Source organism: Tiliqua scincoides, chromosome 8, assembly GCF_035046505.1.
Source record: "Tiliqua scincoides isolate rTilSci1 chromosome 8, rTilSci1.hap2, whole genome shotgun sequence".
In the NCBI taxonomy this organism is placed as follows: Eukaryota; Metazoa; Chordata; class Lepidosauria; order Squamata; family Scincidae; genus Tiliqua; species Tiliqua scincoides.
The window spans coordinates 36,205,467-36,225,344 of NC_089828.1; the positions used below are offsets into that span (position 1 = coordinate 36,205,467).

The following is a 19,878-nucleotide window of genomic DNA, read 5'->3' on the forward strand; positions in this document are numbered from 1 at the left end:
GATCAAACCAAAAGCTGCACTTTCTGGTGCAAACACAATACCCTGCTCAAGTTTAACCTGTTTTCTTTGTCAGATGCTGCAGGGCTTGGAAAATCACCTGTGCAGATCAAGTTGCCTTGGGAGGCAAGGATTGAATTCTCTTTAAAAATCCATGAGGGTGTTATTATTGTCACTCCTGAAAATATAAGCGCCATCCAGAAACATCTGCTGACATGGGGCCTTGGGCCTTAATGCTGGCCTTAAACTGAGCCAGCATGGGCTGAGACTTGGGGTTTGGAAGCAGGGTTGGCCTTAGTAGCTCTGGGTCAACTGGAAACATTTTTGTGGGGCCCCAGGTTCACAGCCAAGGTCTGTAGAATCTTAGATATATAAAATAAAATTGATAGAGACTCTCTACAGCAGGGGTGCCCAAACCCCGGCCCGGGGGCCACTTGTGGCCCTCGGGGGCTCCCAATCAGGCCCTCGGGGAGCCCCCAGTCACCAATGAGCCTCTGGCCCTCCAGAGACTTGCTAGAGCCCATGCTGGCCCAATGCAACTGCTCTCAGCATGAGGACGACTGTTCAACCTCTCTCCTGAGCTGTGGGATGAGGGCTCCCTCCACTACTTGCTGTTTCATGTCTGTGATATAGCAGTGGCAGTGAAGGAAAGGTTGGCCTTGCTTTATGCAAGGCCTTTTATAGGCCATGAGCTATTGCAAGACCTTCATTCATTCATATAAGTTCCATCTCTAATGAATTCATTTATGCAAATTAATTCAAATTTTAAATGTAAATTGATTCTTTTTTTCCTGGCCCCCGACACAGTGTCTGAGAGATAATGTGGCCCTCCTGCCAAAATGTTTGGACACCCCTGCTCTACAGTAAAATGGAAAGCGATCAAAAGTTGCTCTTAAAAAGTGCCTGTGAGTTAATGGACCAAATGGATCTCATCTTAATATAAAATTGCATACAAGACTACATTATACTGGTGTGGGGGGAGCCTTCATTGCAGGGCCCAATTGAGAGCAATTAGTCCAATTGGTTTAAAGTCAATCATGTATGGCAGTATGGATAGAAGTAAATAATTTGATTACAAAATGGGAGAGCTGTGGGGTGGCTAGTTCATTTATAGGGAGAGCAAAACAGTCTGCTTTTTAGGACTGATCACTAGTCACAAATTCAGTGTGCAGGCTTCTGAGTCAGAAGTCTTCTCTAGCTACCAAACACTTCAACTGTCTCTTAGCAGAAGTATTTTTTTTTTTCTGACCCTTGCCCCTGGTCGATTGTGGTAACTGTTCTGGCCTTTGGGATCAGTATCTCTTGTACCAAGAGCTACAAGAGCAAGTTGTTTTTCTTTTTTTACCCCTGCAGACTACAAGGAAAATACCTTTGAGCATGTGCAGACTGCATACATTCCAACTGTTCTTGTCAATTCCTATTTGCTGGTGGCTCAGTTGCTGGCCATTATAGTACAGATACCAAACTCGTTTCCCATAGTGGGCCAAACATTAATCATTCATCATTAAGCAGATGATTAAGCAGATGACATCATTAAGCTGATGATGACCAGAAATAAGCATTTTGTTATCACATAGGAATTCATTAGCTGCAAAGGACAGAAAAGAAAATGTGCAAATCTTGTTCATAATTTCAAGATATGAGAGAGCCCAATTATTACACTGGGAAAGTCCAATTATAATGGGGGCTGGAAAAATTGCTTCTGGGGACCACATCCAGCTCGCAGGCCTTATGTTTGACACCCCTGCATTATAGGATGGTAGCTTTTTTACAACCAACACACCTATAGCAGAAAAGGGTGAGCTCTTGAGTTCCACAGAGCTTTTCCTCAAGCTGGATCTTAAGCGAAACAGGGGTGGAGACAGAGAGAGAGTTGGGCATAGTAGAAATGTCTGAAATTGCAGTTGTAACTATCTTAAAATGGAATGCAGGAGGTTTCATGAAGACTCGGACTGGATCAACTCTACCAGATACAAGATACAGTAGATTGTATTTTTCCCCAAGGACTACTGGGACAAAGAAACTACAATGGTTGTTCCCTGTAGAAATTTGGCAGCTACTCAAATCCATCCCACCAGATGCCTACTAAGTTCACTGGCACGTAGGGCCAGGACATGCAGTGGGTGGGGAAGTAGGTGAGGCAGAGACTCCCTACCGGAGTCCTTCAAAAAGCAGCACCATTGCTGTGTGAGGTGCTCAAACAAACTCAATCCAAGTGCAGAGTGAGTGGGTTAAGTATACTTGAGTGCCTCACACGACCCATGTGGGCTGAGTGGCTTACATGGTGGCAGCACTGCTTTTCAAAGGACTCCAGTAGGGAGGCTCTGCCTCACCTACCTCCCCACCCACCAGTTTAGGGCCCAATCCTATTCAAGTTTCTAGCACTGATGCAACCTTACCAACAGAGTGTGTGCAGCATTCTGCAATAGAGGGGCAGTCACGGAGGCCTCCTCAAGGTAAGTGAATATTTGCTTCCTTACTTTGTGGCTGCATTGTGGCTGCATCAGTGCTGGAAAGTTGGTTAGGGTTGGGACCTTACTCCCCTGTAAGAGTGCTTAGGCTTGCAACCTGCATGAACCCTATTCAATGCAAAAGGATTGTTTTTCAGTATCATGTTTGTACAGATCTTTACCCTGCACACCACCTAGGTAATGTTCGGTTTTAAAACAACATATACTGTACTAGAGTTAACGCAAGTTAATTAATTGCAATGTCTAAAAAAAAATTGCTGCAAAAGGCATAGCCAAAAACTACATTTCCCAGGGTACTCTCTGTTGACTGAGCAGACTCTGTGAGTCTGGAGCGAAGAGGGTGCAGAAGGGAATTCGTGGCTGGGTGGCTCGCATGGCTTTGGCTGGGCTGCTGCGGAGTGCGAGCCGCCTCTCCCTGGTCCCCAGTCCCTTCTGGCCAGGACTGGGAGTAAGAAGCTACGCCAAGAAACCAGGTAAGCCAGGAGGTTGATCGGAGGCTTGAGAGTGCAGGGACGTGCGGTGGGTGGGGAGGCAGGTGAGGCAGAGCCCTCACCTGCCTCCCCACTCACTGCACCTCCCTGTGAGAGTGTTTCTGGTTAGACCTCACCAAAATTATCTAGCCCAGCATCCCTGTGCCAGCAGTGCAACCAGCTATCCCCAAGTAGTTCAGAATTGGGACCAGAAGGCAGCAACTGTCCCATTTCTTTTCCTCCCAGTATTCAGATGTAGGCTACTCCTGCACATGGAGGTTCCACTGAGCTGTGGTCAAGAACGTAAGGGTACAATCCTAACCAACGTTCCAGCACTGGCATAGCTGTGCCAGTGGGGCATGTGCTGTATCCTGCAGTTGGGGGACAGTCACGGAGGCCTCCTCAAGGTCAGGCAATGTTTGTTCCCTTATCTCGGAGTTGCATTACCTTGGTGCCGGAAAGTTGGTTAGAATTATGCGCTATGATATCTGCTGAATCAGACCCCATATTTTCATCTAATTCAGTGCCCTTTTTTTTCCAGTAATGGTCTCCAGAAAGTCTACAAGCAGGGCTGAACAGCAGCTCCTGCCTCCCCACACTGGATTTGGAAAGTCAAGATGGGCTGTCCCTGAATATGGAGGCAAAAATTTGTGGACAGGCCCATTCTGTTGCATGAATTTGGCAGCATTCTCAGTACCTATTTCTTTTTCCTCCCAGGCTTTAACTGTGTTAGATTGCAAAAAGATACCACCTTTGCAAAGAGAGACCACCTTAACTCAGGCAGGTTGCTAATAAGGCCTGAGAGAGTGTCTGGAATTACAATAGTCCAAAGGAAACTGTGCTCAGAAGAGTGTGGTCCTCATTGTAGAGAGATCCAAGAGTATCAAAGAATTCTCCCCACCACCACCATTGAAGCTGCCAGGTCTTCCAGTGGGATTGCCCTATCTGGAGATGCTGTCGCCTGGAACTTTCTGCATGCGATGCAGTTGCTCTATCATTGAACCAAGGTTGTATCCCAGAACACAGTCTGTGTTTGCATACCTTGTACTAGGTCCATAGTAGGTACAAGCACCAAAAAAACTTAACTGCTGGATCTATTTGTTTAGCCACAAAGTCCAAAGGGAAAGCTGCGTCCAAGGAGGATCTCAAGGGCCCCGAGATCTGCAAGGACCCTGTGCTGCTCACCAGCCACTCCATGGGGACCAATATCTACAAGCAAGGACCTGAAGTGGCCCTAAAGCCTGACTCGGAATACCCTGAATGGTGAGCTGCATTGCACCTTGGGTCTGACTGCAAGAGAGGTAGCACCGTTAAGTGATTGTGGCAGGCCTTGAGATCAGGGCCTTCTCACCAGTTGCACCCTCTCTGAAGGAGCAAGTGCAGTAATCGAGGTCTGTGTTTATCTTCTGTACAAATGCAGAAAAAGCTCAGCATTTGGTATTGTGCACAGAATCCATCCATTTTCCCATTTCTGCTTTCAAAACAAAACACAAGTTGTTAATTCTTATGGCTGAAATGATCAACCCAAAGCTATGCAAACTCACAGTCTGTTGGAATCTCTAGACCTCAGCTACACTGCTATTCTCTCCAATTCCCTAGTTAGAGATGGGAATTTGGGATCCTGCTGCAATGTGGGCCAGAACTGGTTCATCCAGCAGAGGTGGAAAATAGGCCACTGCTTTCTTGTGGGTTATGGGCCTGCTTTGGAAATGCAAGGGTGGGGCTATTTCTTTGCCTCCCCCTTTTGCTAAATCAGAGGCCATCCCTAACTTGCAGTGTACAACAAGGAATAGTGTTTCTTTCAGTCCCTCACACCATCATAGACTCTCTTTCTTGGGACGCAGAGCTCTCTTTGATCCTGTGAGGGGTAAGTAAAAAAGTTTCAAGGTATGGTCTGAAGGCACAGGACGTGGTCATTTTGCTGATGTTAAAAAGGTCTCGGTCTGGTCACTGCTGGATGGGAGACCACTTGGGAAACCCTCATGTATTCTGCCTTAGCTGCATGATAGAGGGGAAAAAACTGAATAAAAATGTAGAAATTAAGAGAAAAAGTCTCCCTTAGTATACTGGACAAGAGTATCATGGTAGACTTTTTTTAAAATTAACCTCTTCCTTGTTGTATCAGAGACCTATAGAAAACAATTCTTGTTTCCTTGTGAGTAAAAGGTAGGCCAAATATTTCTCACACCTTGGTTTTTAATTAGTGAAGGCACCAGTGAGTGAAGCAGATAAAATTGTTTCATGAGCTGGATCCATTACTGGGTGCAGGGAGTCCATCTGCTACAGAAGTCAGATGCAGAGTCAGACTGTTGGTCTACCTACCTTAGTACTGTCTTCTCTGATTGGCAGTGGGCTTCAGATTCGTGAGGGATCTTTCTCAGCAATTGAATTGAATGTTGTCAGTAATGAACCTGAGATCTTCTACATGCAAACAGGGGCTTCTTCACTGACAGCTTCTCCTGTTAATTTTCTGTGCTGGAGAGTACTGAGCTTCTTTGGTACTCCTGCTGTTTTTGAATATGTGCCTACTCCACAGTCTTCTTATCTCAATTTGTGCTTGTGGCTTTCTCCTCCCCCTTTCCAGGCTTTTCCAAATGTACCTTGGCCCCCCCAGGAAGCTAGAAGACCTAGACCCAGAGACCCTGGAATACTGGCGCCTTCTTCGGAAGCAGAATATCAGGCGACGGAACAAACTAGGAAAGCTGCGCCCCTATTGATGGGGAGAGAGATGGAACCCAGACATGTGGGATTGGATGTTTCCCTAAAAACTATGATTGCCTAAAAAACAGACTGCTTTTATTTTCTCTCCAGGTGTAAATGTTGCCAATAAATAGCGCTTTTTTTGCAAAGTTGTTCTTATATATTTTTTAACTCCTCTTAAAATCTTTACACAGTCCATTTGTTATGTTGAACTAGTGTCAAACTGATTAAGCTGTCCGGATTTCAGTCAGGAGAAGCCCGGGAGTTTAAGTTGTGCAGCTATGAAGCACATTATAGCATTTTATTTTATGTGATTCTGCATAAGCACAGGAGGGAGTGTAGGATTTGTGACTGAAGATCTGAAATCTAGCATCCCAGGAACCTCAGCTTGTGCAGAAAACAAGTTTCTATTCCTTATGATGAAGGTGGGATTGAAAGGGAATTCTTGGAATGTAGCTTTTGTAAGCAAGACTCTGTTTCATATGCTTTTTTGAAATGGACAATGAAAAGGTTGGAGATATATGTAAATGGATATATGCATAATGATGGCACTATATACATTATTCATAATAAGATTTTTCCCCATATAGATGCATATAGAGAGAGGCAGACTTGAGATTTACTTACATGGGTATTGAAATACTGTATTCCCATATGTCCTAGAAACCTGAAATTTGGCAGCCACGTATGCTAAGAAAAACCCCATTTGTATTAGCATTAATATTATTACTGTTAATAATGAATTTATATATAGTCATCAATACACATGGTTCTTCACAAACAATAAAAGGGCAGGCCCCTGCCTGAACAGCATAGAATCTAAATTTGTACAACCTAGGACAGCAATAGACAAGGGGGAGAGAAATGGAAACAGTGGAAGAATATTATAATAATGGTTACTTAGCACCGTGCATGGTGCAAGTTGTTTTGCAAAGAGGCCCCTGTCCCAAGGGGTTTATAATTTGTAACTCAACACAGAAGTGACAACAGAGGAGGGGAGAGAGGGAGAGGTAAAGGCCGGGTAAAGCTGTCTTGAGAGCCCTTGGGTGGGTGGAAAATGGGGTATAAGTTCCTTAAATAAATTAACAGGAATATGTGATCCAGCAGCAGATGGTGGAGTGTGCTGGGAAGAGCCACAGTGGTCTACTTTAGAACTGGCTTTTGTGGGGTGAGGGTCTGTAATCCCAGAGCAACATCATGTGTTGAAGGCAGTAGAAGCAGCTTCACTGTAATTCAGGGGTGTCCAAACTTTTTGACAGGAAGGCCACATCATCTCTCTGACACTGTGTCAAGGGAGGGGGAAGGAATTAATTTGAATTTCAAATTTGAATAAATTTACATAAATGAATATATTCTAGATGGAACTTATATGAATGAATGAAAGTCTTGCAATAGCTCAAGACATATAAAAGGCCTTGTACAAAGCAAGGCTGGCCTTTCCTTTGCTGCCACTGCTGCTTCACATAAGAACAGCCCCACTGGATCAGGCCATAGGCCCATCTAGTCCAGCTTCCTGTATCTCACAGTTGCCCCACCAAATGCCCCAGGGAGCACACCTGATAACAAGAGACCTGCATCCTGGTGCCCTCCCTTGCATCTGATATAGCCCATTTCTAAAATCAGGATGTTGCACATATACATCATGGCTTGTAACCCGTAATGGATTTTTCCTCCAGAAACTTGTCCAATCCCCTTTTAAAGGCATCCAGGCCCGATGCCGTCACCACGTGAAACAGCAAGCAAGCAGTGCAGGGTGCCCTTGTTCTACAGCTCACACAAGAGGTTGAACAGTTGCATTCACGCTGAGAGCAGCTGTGCTGGGCCAGCATGGGCTCCAGAAAGTCTCTGGAGGGCCAGAGGCTCATTGGAGACTAGGGGCTCCCCACAAGTGGCCCCAGGGCCGGGGTTTGGGCACCCCTGCTGTAATGGTAACATTTCACGTAAGCTGATGTGGAGAGTCTTCTGGACTGAAAGATGGGAGAAAAACAGTCAAAAAACAATACCAATAATAGTGCCAGTTGTTCAAAGTGAGGCTGAGAAGGTAGCTTACTACAGCTTTTCAAGTTGCAAGAGCTGGAGCTGAGGCTGGTTTGGATTCCAAGTCCAAAAGTCTCCCATACAAAACACCCCTCAAGTTGCAACTGTCAACTTGTCCCCTCAGGCTGCCATCCTATGCATGCTTTCCTGGAAGTCCAGCCCCGTTGAACTCAATGGGACTTAATTCTGAGTAGACATGCATAGAATTGGGCTGTGAGTCTCCCTTCTAGCACTCTGTTGCATGCAGAAGAGCTGTAGTGAGTGGCATGTAGAAGCACTGTGTTCCTCAATGTGCAAAAATATTTTCTTATCTCTTTTCACGCTGAGTAAAGAAATATTTTCTTTTGTCTGTCCTAACTCTCCCAACACTCAATTTTAATGGATTCCCCCTGGTTCTGGTGTCATGTGAGAGTGTAAAGAGCATCTCTCTATCCACTTTATCCTTCCCATGCATAATTTTGTATGTCTCAATCATGTCCCCCCCTCAGGCGCCTCTTTTCTAGGCTGAAGAGCCTTTCCTCATAGGGAAGGTGCCCCAGCCCAGTAATCATCTTAGTCACTCTCTTTTGCACCTTTTCCATTTCCACTATATCCTTTTTGAGATGCGGCAACCAGAACTGGACACAATACTCCAGGTGTGGCCTTACCATTGATTTGGACATCAACATTATAATATTAGCTGTTTTGTTCTCAATTCCTTTTCTAATGATCCCAAGCATAGAATTGGCCTTCTTCACTGCCGCCGCACATTGGGTCGACACTTTCATCGACCTGTCCACCACCCCAAGATCTCTCTCCTGGTCTGTCACAGACAGGTCAGAACCCATTAGCCTATATGTGAAGTTTTGATTTTTGCAGGCAGTGTGCATGACTTTACACTTACTTACATTGAAACACTGCCATTTTGCTGCCCATTCTGCCGGGATAGAGAGATCCTTCTAGAGCTCCTCACAATCACATCTGGTCTTCACCACTCGGAAAAGTTTGGTGTCCTGTAAACTTAGCCACCTCACTGCTCACCCCTGTCTCCATGTCATTTATGAAGAGGTTGAAAAGCACCGGTCCCGGGACAGATCCTTGGGGCGCACCGCTTTTCATCTCTCTCCATTGTGAAAATTGCCCATTGACACCCACTCTGTTTCCTGGTCTTCAAGCAGGTCTCAATCCAGGAGAGGACCTGCCCTCTAATTCCCTGACTGTGGAGTTTTTTCAGCAGCCTTTGGTGAGGGACCGTGTCAAACACCTTCTGAAAGTCCAGATATATAATGTCCACGGGTTCTCCCGCATCCACATGCCTGTTGACCTTTTCAAAGAATTCTAAAAGGTTCATCAGGCAAGACTTACTCTTACAGAAGCCATGCTGATTCTCTCTCAGCAAAGCTCATTCATCTATAGTGATGAACTAGATAGTGGCACCAGGACAGTGCAATAAATAGTTTATGCTGGTGTTTCTCAACCAGTAGTAAGAGTAGCACAGGGACGTGCGGTGGGTGGGGAGGTGGGTGAGGCAGAGCCTCCCTACCAGAGTCCTTAGAAAAGCGCTGCTGCCATATGAGGCACCCACACTTGGCTGCCTCACATGGCGGCATGTGGCTTGTGGGTGCTTCAGTTGTGGGTGCTCTGTGCATGGGTTGTGGGTGCTTGGGTGCCTCACATGGCAGTGTGTGGGTTGTGGGTGCTTGGGTTGTGGGTGCTCTGCGCGTGGGTTGTAGGAGCTTGGGTGCCTCACAAGGCGGTGGCACTTTTCGAAATACTCCAGCAGGGAGGCTCTGCCTCACCCGCATCCCTTCCTACCACACGTCCCTGGAGTACCACCAGTGGTACTTGAGGGTGCCCAGTGGTACCCCCCAGCCCCCGTTGCCTGGCAGTGAGACCAGCAACACCACACAACAGCCAGCAGTAGGAGGCTTGGCTTGGCTTGGCAGGCAGAGCTCAAAGCAGGCTTTTCTGCTGTCTGCCCTGAGCCTCTTACTGGGGTTTGTCGCGGCCCACCTGGCCTCCCACCCCAGAAGACACTGGTGATGATGTCATCACCAGTGACTTCGAGTGGTCCTTCCAGGAGGTGGACCAGGTGGAGTGGTAGGCACGGGGAGGGCAAAGCCTGCGTGTCTGCAGCCACACACAGGCAAAGCCTCTCCACCATAGAGTTGAGCCTGAAGGGGTAGAGCAGCCTCCCAGCATGGCTCTCCTGCTGTTCACGTGGGTGAGGCTGAGATGCAAACAGGAAGCGAGTGGCTTTGGAGTGGAAGTGCCTGTGAGGGGCGTGGCTTGGAGAAGGGCGGGGGGAAATCAGGTGGTGGAGAGGAGGAGGAGGAGGGCGGCAGAGCAGGTGAGGAAAGGAAAGGAGGGGGCATTGTTAGTAAGAAGTGGGGGGATACCCTTTTGGGGGGGTTGTGACTGCAGGGAGCTTTGGGGTAAAGGAAAACAGGGAAAGGGGCTACTTATGGGGGGGAGGGCCAAACAGTGTCATGGGGTTGGGGACAGGAGGGGTGTGGGATGGGGGGACAGGATTCCTCCTAGAAGATGGTAAAAGGGGGGAGTAGAGCCTTCAGAGAAGGGAGAGGGGAGCTCTTTAGGGAGGGGGGAGTACAGACTTCAGAGGAGGGGGAGGGGATCTCTTTAGGGAGGGGGAGTGTGGGGGGGAGTACAGCCTTCAGAGGAGGGGCAGGGAATCTCTTCAGAGAAGGGGAAGGGGGATTGTGGTGGGGGGAGTAGAGCCTTAAGGGATGGGGAAGGGGGATTGTGGTGGGGGGAGTAGAGCCTTCAGGGAGGGAGAAGTGTGTGGAGAGGAGTAGAGCCAGAGGAGGGGATAAGGGGGTGGGGGGCTTTTTAGAAAGGGGGAAGAGGGATGTGATGGTGGGGGCAGGAATCTTTCTAGAGGGGTCTGTGTAAAAGGGAGAATGAATTTTCTTAGAGAGTAAAGGGGGAGAATAGGGATGTGATGGGGACAGATCTAGGAAAGGGGGTAAGGGAGTGTGTCAGGAGGAAGGCATTAAGCTTCCTAGAGAAGGGGGGGAATCTGATGTGAAGAGCTGCTGGTCAAGGGAAGATTGCAGTGGGTTGTGAAGCTAATGGGGTCAGGCCAGGAGGGAGGAATATGTGGGCAGGGAAGCTGGGAAAGGAGGAGGGGAGTGTTCTCAGAGAGCAAAAATCAGGGAAGGGAGGGAGAAAATGGGGGCTTAGATGGGGGGGTCTGTTGCTAGCCTAGCTGAGGTCCCTTGATGGGCATGGCTAGGAAAAAGTGGGAGGAAAGCTGGAAGGGAGGGAGGGCTAGACAAAGGGAAACAGAGTGGAGTGGCAAGAGGAGAGGGATGGGAAGGTCTTAATGCAAAACCTACTGCTGGAGATGGAGGAGGGAGGGGAGATGTGGAAGAGGAAGAATTAGATCTTGTTGCAATAGAAGAGCAAAATTTGGGGGTAAGATGAAGATGCTGGTGGAGATGGCTAGAGGGAGGGAAGAAGGCAAAACAACCCTTGGGTTGGTGGAGGACTGCAGGGCACAAGCCTGGTTTTTGGAGGGTGGTGTCTTGTGCATGGGGAAAGGCAGAAAAGCAAGACTGTCAGTTGCGAGGCAGAGAAACCAGAGTTGAAAAGGGAGGGGTGGCTAGCACTGGGTGGGTGTGGTATCTGCAGAAAGGATGCCTGTGCTAGTGTAGTCCATTTCTGTTTTTTTTCTGCATGCGCGTTGTCCTTTTGAGGACTGCAGAGCCAGCACTGAACATTCTGGAAACCAATGGATGGGCTGTCCTTGCCAACTAATGTGTGGAGGGAGGGGGGCCCTATTTAACAAAACCAGGACAGAGGTGATTTCCCAGTGGGGTTACCCTCTTCTGCCTCACCCTCCCCACGAAGTCGCTCTGCCCACCTTAAATATAGCAACATTCTATTGGAAACCCACCCACCCCCTGAAACTGCGATTGATGCTAAAAGGGGAGAGACAATTTGTAGGCTGCAATATCCCCTGAATAGATTTGGGGCAGGCAACAGTTAACTAATTCAGCTAATTTGTTTAGCTGCCCTGCCTGCAGCAAGATTACAGCATGCAGCAAGGAATGGTTTGGGCTGCATTTTCTAACCCTCTCTCCCTTCAGCAGAAGTGGATTTTGGGGAACTGACAAAGGTGAATAATTGGATAACAGATTTGTACATAAGAATGAGAGGAGGTTTGCCAGACAAAGATAGACCAGGTGATTGGGGAGCAGTTTGCCACTTGATTTAAATACATTTCATTAATGCAAGGGGTAGATCCCTCACAGGGTATTAAAGTAATAAACAAGATAAGATTATTGGTTCTCTGCAGTTGTATACCTGGCTGTCAGATTGAAGAGCTTATTTTTATTTTTTTAAAAATCATGTCTCTAGCCCTCAAATCTATAGTTGAAATCAGGTGGGCAGTACTGAAATCTTTGAAATTGGATGTGAAGAAGAGGTGGGTGGGTTTTGCAGTAGGCAGGCTTCAGTACACTGCCTCTTTCCATAGCTAGCTAGTGCAGAATAAATTATGCAAAATGAGAATCGGATGCAAATTTGTCTGGCTTGTATAACTTATGCAGGTTGCAGAATCTAGCTTTTCTCAAGACAGTAATTTAATTGGTAATTTAATTTAGCAGAGAATTTACACACCTGGCCTATTAAAGTGCACCATATCTACATTGCTGTCCTTTTGCCACCAGGCAAATACTTTTTACTTTTTACTCTCTCAGGCTTTTAAGAATATTTTTGAAATACATTTTGAATTGCTTTTGAAAGTGCCTCATTCTGTTTGGAAACCTACCACTGCTATTGTTTTAGAATGATCTTGTTTAATTGTTATTACTTGTCAGCTGCTGTACACATTATTAATGAAAAGTGGATTAAAGTTACCTCAATAAAGATCTAGGAGGCCCCATTGTCCCATCACTATCTTTGGATCAATCAAGGGGGCAATCCCTTTTACACACCAAAGTAGCACATATGTGATATGGCGAAGAGGACCACCACCTGTCAGAATAGCCAGTACTGGACTGGATGGGCCAGTTGCCTGACTCTGTATGTGACTACTTCATATGTTTGCCTGAAACATCTTGATTCAGTGGTAAAGTGCATACTTTGTATGGTCCCAGGCTTGATCTCCTATGAAAAAGGACCTTGGGCAGCAGGGATGGGAAATATTTCTCTGCCTGACCTTGGACAGTCATTGCAGATAGTACTGGGCTGGGATGTGCCAACAGCCAAAGGCAACTTCATATAGTGCACTGCTTCTGTGTCGCTCAGTCTTAGGGGTCATGCTTTGCATACAGAGGTTCAATCCCAGCATGTCTTTATAGAGTTGGAAAAGACTCATTTCTAAAACCCTGCAGAGCAACAACCTGTTGGTGTAGACCAGGGGTTTCCAAACCCCAGCCCGGGGGCCAGATGCAGCCCGCAGCAAGCCTCTATCTGGCCCGCAGCCAGGCTCTTGTCCCTTGAGAGCCTCTGGCCCACTCAACTGAACATGACCAGAGCTGTGCTCTGGTTGTGTCTGGAGGGTGTTCTGAGGGCCAGAGAGGATGAATGAATGAGACCATTCATTCATTTATTCACTCATCTAAGTTCCATCTCTACTTTATTTATTTAAATATTATATTAAAAAAATTTTCCGGCCCTCAACACAATGCCAGATATTTGATGCGGCCCTCTGGCCAATAAGTTTGGCGACCCCTGGTGTAGACAGTGCATTGTTGCACTGAAGGCCTCCCACCTATTGGTGTTGGGGGACTTCAGTGTGCACGCCAAGGCCCCAGAGGTAGGCGCAGCTCAGAATTTCATGGCCGGCATGGCAGCTATGGACCTGTCTCTACCCCAAGCCATGAGGCTGGACACATGTTATACCTAGTGTTTGTGGCTTGGCAAAGGGATGTGGATCTGGATGTGGAGGAGATCAAGATCACTCCGTTGTCATGGACAGATCACTTCCTGGTAAGGTTCAGACTTGTTGTGGCCTCCTATCTCCACAGAGGTGGAGGACCTTATTGTATGGTCTGCCCCCAGAGACGGATGGATCCAAATAGTTTTCTGGGGGATTTTCCTGCTGCTAAGGCCATTGTCTCATCTGAGGCTCTGGGGCTGTGGATGAGATTGTTCCTGAGCAGCGCCTCCCAGCTAGCAGAGTCAAAGTGGCTCATTGGTTTAGTGAGGAGCTATGAATGATGAAGCAGCAGGGCAGGCGTCTTGAACAATGGTGGAGGAAGACTCGTGACAGATCCAACCAGACACAGGCTAGGGCCCATTACAGGCCCTATTCTGTGGCGATAGTGGCAGCGAAATGGTCCTTCTTCTCTGCCACTATCGCATCTGCACAAAGCTGGCAGCGGAACTGTTCTGTGTGGTGTGGGGTCTCCTCCATCAGACCCTACCAGTGGATCAGGACGACCACACGGAGGTCTGCTGTAACCCTTCGCCAGGCACTTTGCGGATAAAATCACTCTGATTCACCACAACTTGGACTCCACATTGGTAATGTCTGGTGATGTCCCCATGGCATCTGTCAGTCCTGGTTTGTGGGAATCAGCTTGTGGAACCTGAGGATGTGGACAGGATACTTTGGAGTGTGAGACCATCGGCCTGCCTGCTGGACCCATGCCCAGCATGGCTGATTAGATCTGCCCCGGAGGGACTGGCCGAGTGGACAGAGAGGATAGTAAATTCATCTTTGAGGGAGGGGGTGCTGCCACTGGCTCTAAAGCAAGTGGTGGTTCACCCCCTTCTGAAAAAGCCCTCTCTGGACCCCTCTGTATTAGACAATTATCGGCCAGTATCTAACCTATTTCTGGGCAAAGTGGTTGAGCGGGTGGTGGCGTCTCAGCCCCGGAGGGCCTTGGATGAAGCGGATTATCTGGATCCCTTTCAGTCTGGCTTTAGGCCAGGCTTTGGGACAGAGACAGCCTTGGTCACCTTGGTGGATGACCTACACCGAGGACTGGATGGTGGGAGTACATCCATGCTGGTCCTTCTGGACCTCTCAGTGGCTTTTGACACCATTGACCATGGTGTCCTTCTGGGACGGTTGGCCGAGTTGGGGATTGGAGGCACCGTTTTGTGGTGGTTCCACTCCTTCTCGGCCGACAGGTCCCAGATGGTGGTACTGGAGGACTCCTGTTTGGCACCTTGGCCTTTAGAGAGTGGGGTGCCGCAGGGTTCTATACTGTCCCCCATGTTATTTAACATCTATATGAAACCGCTGGGAGAGGTCATCTGGGTTTTGGAGTTTGGTGCCATCAGTATGCTGATGACACCCAGCTCTATCTCTCCTTTTCACTGGACTCCAGGGTGGCTGTCTCTGTCCTGGAGTGCTGCCTGGAGGCAGCTGGGATCTGGATGAGGGCGAACAAGCTGAAATTAAATCTGGATGAGGTCCTCCTGGAGCAGAAATCCACGATGCAGGTGCTGGACAATCGCCTTGCTCTGAATGGGGTTGTACTCCCCTGAAAGAGCAGGCTCGCAGCTTGGGGGTTATCCTGGACTCACAGCTGCTCCTGGATGCCCAAGTGTTGGCTGTGGCCAGGAGCGCCTTTACCCAGCTTTGGTTGGTACACCAGCTGCTGCCATACCTGCCTCAGTCGGAACTGGCCACAGTGGTCCATGCCATGGTGACATCCAGATTAGACTATTGCAAAGCGCTCTATGTGGGGCTGCCCTTGAAGATGGTCCGGAAGTTGCAACTAGTGCAGAATGTGGCAGCTTGTGTGGTTGCTGAAGGTCGGCGGTTTGACTCTGTCACACCGCTGCTCCGGCGGCTGCACTGGCTGACGGTTCATTTCCAGGCCCGATTCAAGGTGCTGGTTTTGACCTTTAAAGCCCTAAATGGCTTGGGACCAGCGAGTTTGAGAGACCACCTTCTTCCATATAGTCCGGCCCACCCTCTTCGGTCACCAGGAGCGGCCCTGTTGGCTGTGCCACCATTGAGAGAGGTGAGGGGGATGGCGGCCAGAAACAGGGCTTTCTCGGTGGTGGCTCCTGTAATGTGGCTTTCCCTCTCCTTTTAGGTTCAAACAGCTCCTTCTCTGTTAACCTTCCGGAGAGGCCTGAAGACTTTCCTATTTCAGAAAGCATTTGATGTGTGATAGAGGGCATGATGGCTACTTTTTAAATAATTGCTTTTATACTGCTTGTTTTAATGCTGCTGATCTTGCTGTTTTACTATGTATTATTGTATTTTATAATGTATTTTATGGTTTTTAAGTGCTGTTAGCTGCCTTGGGTGCCCTTCGGGGAGAAAGGCGGATTACAAGTCCAGTTAATAATAATAATAATAATAATAATAATAATAATAATAGACAATACAGAGCTAGATAGATCGGGATCAAGCTGTAGAAAGTAGCTTTCTATGCTCAGGGGTTCTGTGTGCTTGCCCACTGTGCCCTGGGAGGCTTGCCATAGTTTGAGTCTGTGAATTTTTCAGTAGAGTTGTAAAATCTTATTCAGGCTGATCCTTGGTGCTAGAAAAGCAGAAGTTGTTGGTTGCTAATTGAATGGGCAACATAGTGTGTGTGTGTGTGTGTGTGTGTGTGTGTGTGTGTGTGTAATGTGATCTTACTGGAATTCCCATTCATTTGCGTAGCATTTGCCCATGCTGATTGCCCTGTCCCTATCCAACCTCAGTAGAGCACACTTCTAACACCACCTGTTCCCCCTTCTGCCCCATCTTTTTTGTTCCAGTGCCCCCTGGCACCTGTTTCTGAGCAATGAGCTCCAAGGCGAAGAAGCGGGTGGTGCTGCCCACAAGGCCTGAACCCCCCAACACAGAACAGATTCTTGAGGATGTCCAGCGTGCCCAGCCCAACGACCCTGTCTTTGTCCTCCTGGCAGAGCCCAATGAAGGTAAACACAACCTTTGTCCTTTTTTTCAGATCCACTTTGTGCTTAGCTAAGCAAACACCTGGAGGGGTTGGACTATCCCTTATCAGTTAGTGCAGTTTGGGCCAGATTTTGTATCCCCTGGGCATGGGGTCATGGGTGATGGACAACTGCCTTCCTCTGTGGCCACAGGCATCATGCAGAAAGTGATGCCAGTTGTATTCTTGGTTCCCAGCTATATTTGGAGGCAATGCCTAGTGGTCAAGCACATGCAGAAGGTCTCGGGCATAAGCCATTTCTGCCCAACGTTGCATATGACCAAATATGTACACCTGTGGGCCAGGCAAAAATGGGTTAATAGGATTGTGGATAGCAGATGATGAGACTGACCTGCCTTGAGGCCCTGGAGAGAGACTGCCACTCAGTGGGTTAAATGGCCCAGTGGTCTGATTTGATATAAGCTAACTTCATGTGTTTAGACTCATCTCCAACCTGTTTTCTCTTTACACATACCTGCACATCCCTTCATTCTGCAGAACTCTTCCACTATCTTTATCACCCACTTTACAACTTCTGTGCAGCATGGAAATGAGATACAAGTGTGGAATTTAGCGTGAGAGGGTGAGCCAACTCTGGTGTTTTGGTCCCTGGTGTGGTATAGTGTTTAATCCATTTTTGCCTGGCCCACAGGTGTACGCATTTGGTTCCTGTGGCATATATGCAATGTTGGGCAGAAATGGCTTAACAGTGTTGTGAATCCAGAATGGACTCACCAGGTAGCCTTAGGCAAATCACTCCCACTCGGCATCAGCTACCACATGGGGCTAATAATATTTCCCTTAAACAGCTTTTGCAAGAATTACGTCAAGATACTGTACACAAAGCACTTTGCATGCTCAAAAAAATGCTATGCAAATACGAAATATTTTTGTGGAATTCCTTCTCTGGGCACCCATTTATTTATTTGAAAAATGGTATGGGTCTTCCTTTGTTATTTCTCCTGGAATCTTTATCTTCTTCTCTTTCATCATTCCTGTCCATACTTCTCCACAGACTTGCCCACTCCGGCCAAAAACGAAGACCCGGAGGCCAAGCGGGAACGCCTCTACCGGCTGACCCAGTCCTATGTAGAGATGAACCACCGCCTCCAGAAGGCCTGCAGCCTGCTGAAGGAGAAGTGTGAGGAGCTGAAACTGGCTGGGGCCACTCTGGAGCAGGGCATCTTGGAGATGAAGCAGAGGGCCTTGTGAGACCCTTGGGAGAGAACCACTGGACCCTGAAACATCGGGCCAAGCTTGGAGAGGTGAAAAGCATCTCTTCAGGATCACGCCATGCTTGAGTGAAAGACTCATGACAATTGTACGATTGCAGCATGCATCCACTCCACATCTTGAACACCGTCTGTGTTTTAGGTTCTGTGAATGTGTGTCAGGACTCAGCCGCCGCTACACGCCTCGCAAAGATCAAAGTCTCCTTGCTGTGCTCACCTTGAAATGCCAGATTGTGTGGTTAGGCTATTCCGTTTTGTTTTCTTTGGCTTTCACAGGATTTACCTTCAGTATTGTGTGGATCTTTCATACCTCTTTTTGTTTTTTCTCACACAGACTTAAGACAAAAGGCCACTGTTGGGGAAAAAAAATCTCATGGGTGCTCATCTTGTACCTAGTTGGACTGGAACAAGTAGATTCTGAGGAGGTGTGGAGTGGGGCAGCTTCTGGGTGCCACATAAGTTATCTTCTGCTGTTGTTGTTGGCTGCTGCATTGTTGTCATGACATCTCCTTTGACCCGTTATGATTTCTCCCTCTGGTACTGTGAGGATGACGACCCCATCGCCACCTCCATCTGCAAGATCCTGAAGGATCAAGGCTTCTGTGGTTACGTCCAGCACCAGGACCAGGTGGCAGGGAGATCAGTCATTGCCTGTACAACGGAAATCATTCAAACCAGCCGAGTTGCCATCCTCCTCCTGACAGCCCGCTCGGTGGCTGACCCATGGTGTAAGCGTGTTGTGGAGTGGAACCTTGTCCACATGATAGAGCAGGGGAGAACAAGGGTAATCCCAGTTTATGTGGACATCACACAGGACCAGCTGCCCCTGGCCTTGAGGCACCTGAATGGACTTGAATACCACAGTGAATTTTTCCAACAGAGGCTTCTCAAGACCTTGCAAAGAGCCAGGCCGCAAGGGAGGCCCTTGCGTGCCTCCAGTGCAAACAGAGTTGGTTTCTCATAAACTTGAAGGTTGGACTGGGGTGGGATGGGGCAGTGGTGTTTGACTTGGTGGCTCCATCTTAACCATTGCGAGAAATGTGTTGGATTCATTTTCATTTTTGACATAGGCGCCATTGTGACGTTGGTCGGTGAAATGTGAACAGATCACAGTAGAGTTGTTCCTAAAGCTGATTGTTGAGAGGGATTTAAATTAAGGAAAAAACGCCTTTTCTTTCCAAAGTTGTTGGTGTTTTGGGGAGAGAGGTGAAGGGGAGGGGGTTTTCTGTTATTGTCCAGTAGTGGGACTTTGTCAGTAGAAAACAGCAAAACCAGGTCCTGAGGCTGCTGATTTGTCAGTATAGTTTAAGAAGCTCTTATTAAAAAGCAGGTTTCGGACAAGTCCAGTTGTGTGGCTCTCTCCTTTTGAACTTGCAGAGAATTGTCATCTTAAGGAACATATGTATGTAAATCAAATCCTATACTATGTTATGGAATGTTCAAGCCTTTCAACTTCTGTGGGTGGGAAAGATGTTGGCAATAGAATGTTGTCAAATTATATTGCTTTTGGGGTGGATGGAGGAACACATGCTGGACCTGAGAGTAGAAGGGTTCTTCCTTTGCTGTCTGTACGAGATATGGCTCCATAGGGTGCCATAACTCATAAGCCAGCAGCAACAGTAAACGGGAAGACCATAACATCTACCACACATAAAAACCCACAATATCCAAAATTTAAAAAGACCTGGACTTGAAAGGCTGATCTAAGTAATTATGTCTTTAGGCCCTGCTGGAAAGCCTCTAAGGAGGAGCAGTTGGTAAGCTAAGAGGGAGAGAGTTTCATATTGCTGGTGCCACTACCGAGAAGGCCCTATTCCTTACTGCTGCACCGCCCACCTTCATAGGCGGCATTTGTAAGAGAGCCTTCTCCAATAACCTGACGAAATAAGCTGGATTGTACAGAAGTAGGTGGTCTCTCTGACACCCTGGCCCCAAGCCATATAGGTCAAGAACAGCACATTGAATTGGGCCCGGAAGTTAATGGGCAGCTGGTGCAGCCGCCGGAGTAGCAGCCCAAGAGTTAAGCCACCTGCCTCCACCAAGCACACAGGCCACTGCATTCTGCACTAATTGTAGTTTCCGAACAGTCTTCAAGGGCAACCCCACATACAGCATGTGT

General features: G+C 47.8%; 2 protein-coding genes across 2 annotated transcripts; both read left to right on the forward strand.

The window, feature by feature from the left end:
• Window positions 1-2,800: 2,800 nt before the first annotated feature.
• On the forward strand, window positions 2,801-5,787 carry MRPL54 (mitochondrial ribosomal protein L54). Its single transcript, XM_066636381.1, has 3 exons — window positions 2,801-2,941; window positions 4,045-4,201; window positions 5,523-5,787. Exons 1-3 carry the CDS (start codon window positions 2,842-2,844, stop codon window positions 5,653-5,655), a joined length of 390 nt encoding a protein of 129 aa, XP_066492478.1. The 5' UTR covers window positions 2,801-2,841; the 3' UTR covers window positions 5,656-5,787.
• A 4,147-nt stretch (window positions 5,788-9,934) lies between these two features.
• On the forward strand, window positions 9,935-19,102 carry C8H19orf25 (chromosome 8 C19orf25 homolog). Its single transcript, XM_066636134.1, has 3 exons — window positions 9,935-10,004; window positions 16,352-16,513; window positions 17,543-19,102. The coding sequence occupies exons 2-3, from the start codon at window positions 16,378-16,380 to the stop codon at window positions 17,737-17,739; spliced, it is 333 nt and encodes a 110-aa protein (XP_066492231.1). The 5' UTR covers window positions 9,935-10,004; window positions 16,352-16,377; the 3' UTR covers window positions 17,740-19,102.
• The last annotated feature ends 776 nt before the right edge of the window (window positions 19,103-19,878 follow it).

Excerpts from the sequence above, each read along its gene's own strand:
- C8H19orf25 (XM_066636134.1), top strand. The coding sequence starts at position 16,378 with ATGAGCTCCAAGGCGAAGAAGCGGGTGGTGCTGCCCACAAGGCCTGAA. Across the intron at positions 16,514-17,542 it reads CCTGGCAGAGCCCAATGAAG|ACTTGCCCACTCCGGCCAAA; the intron begins GTAAACACAACC and ends ACTTCTCCACAG.
- MRPL54 (XM_066636381.1), top strand. The coding sequence starts at position 2,842 with ATGGCTTTGGCTGGGCTGCTGCGGAGTGCGAGCCGCCTCTCCCTGGTC. Across the intron at positions 2,942-4,044 it reads AAGCTACGCCAAGAAACCAG|CCACAAAGTCCAAAGGGAAA; the intron begins GTAAGCCAGGAG and ends CTATTTGTTTAG. Across the intron at positions 4,202-5,522 it reads GACTCGGAATACCCTGAATG|GCTTTTCCAAATGTACCTTG; the intron begins GTGAGCTGCATT and ends CCCCCTTTCCAG.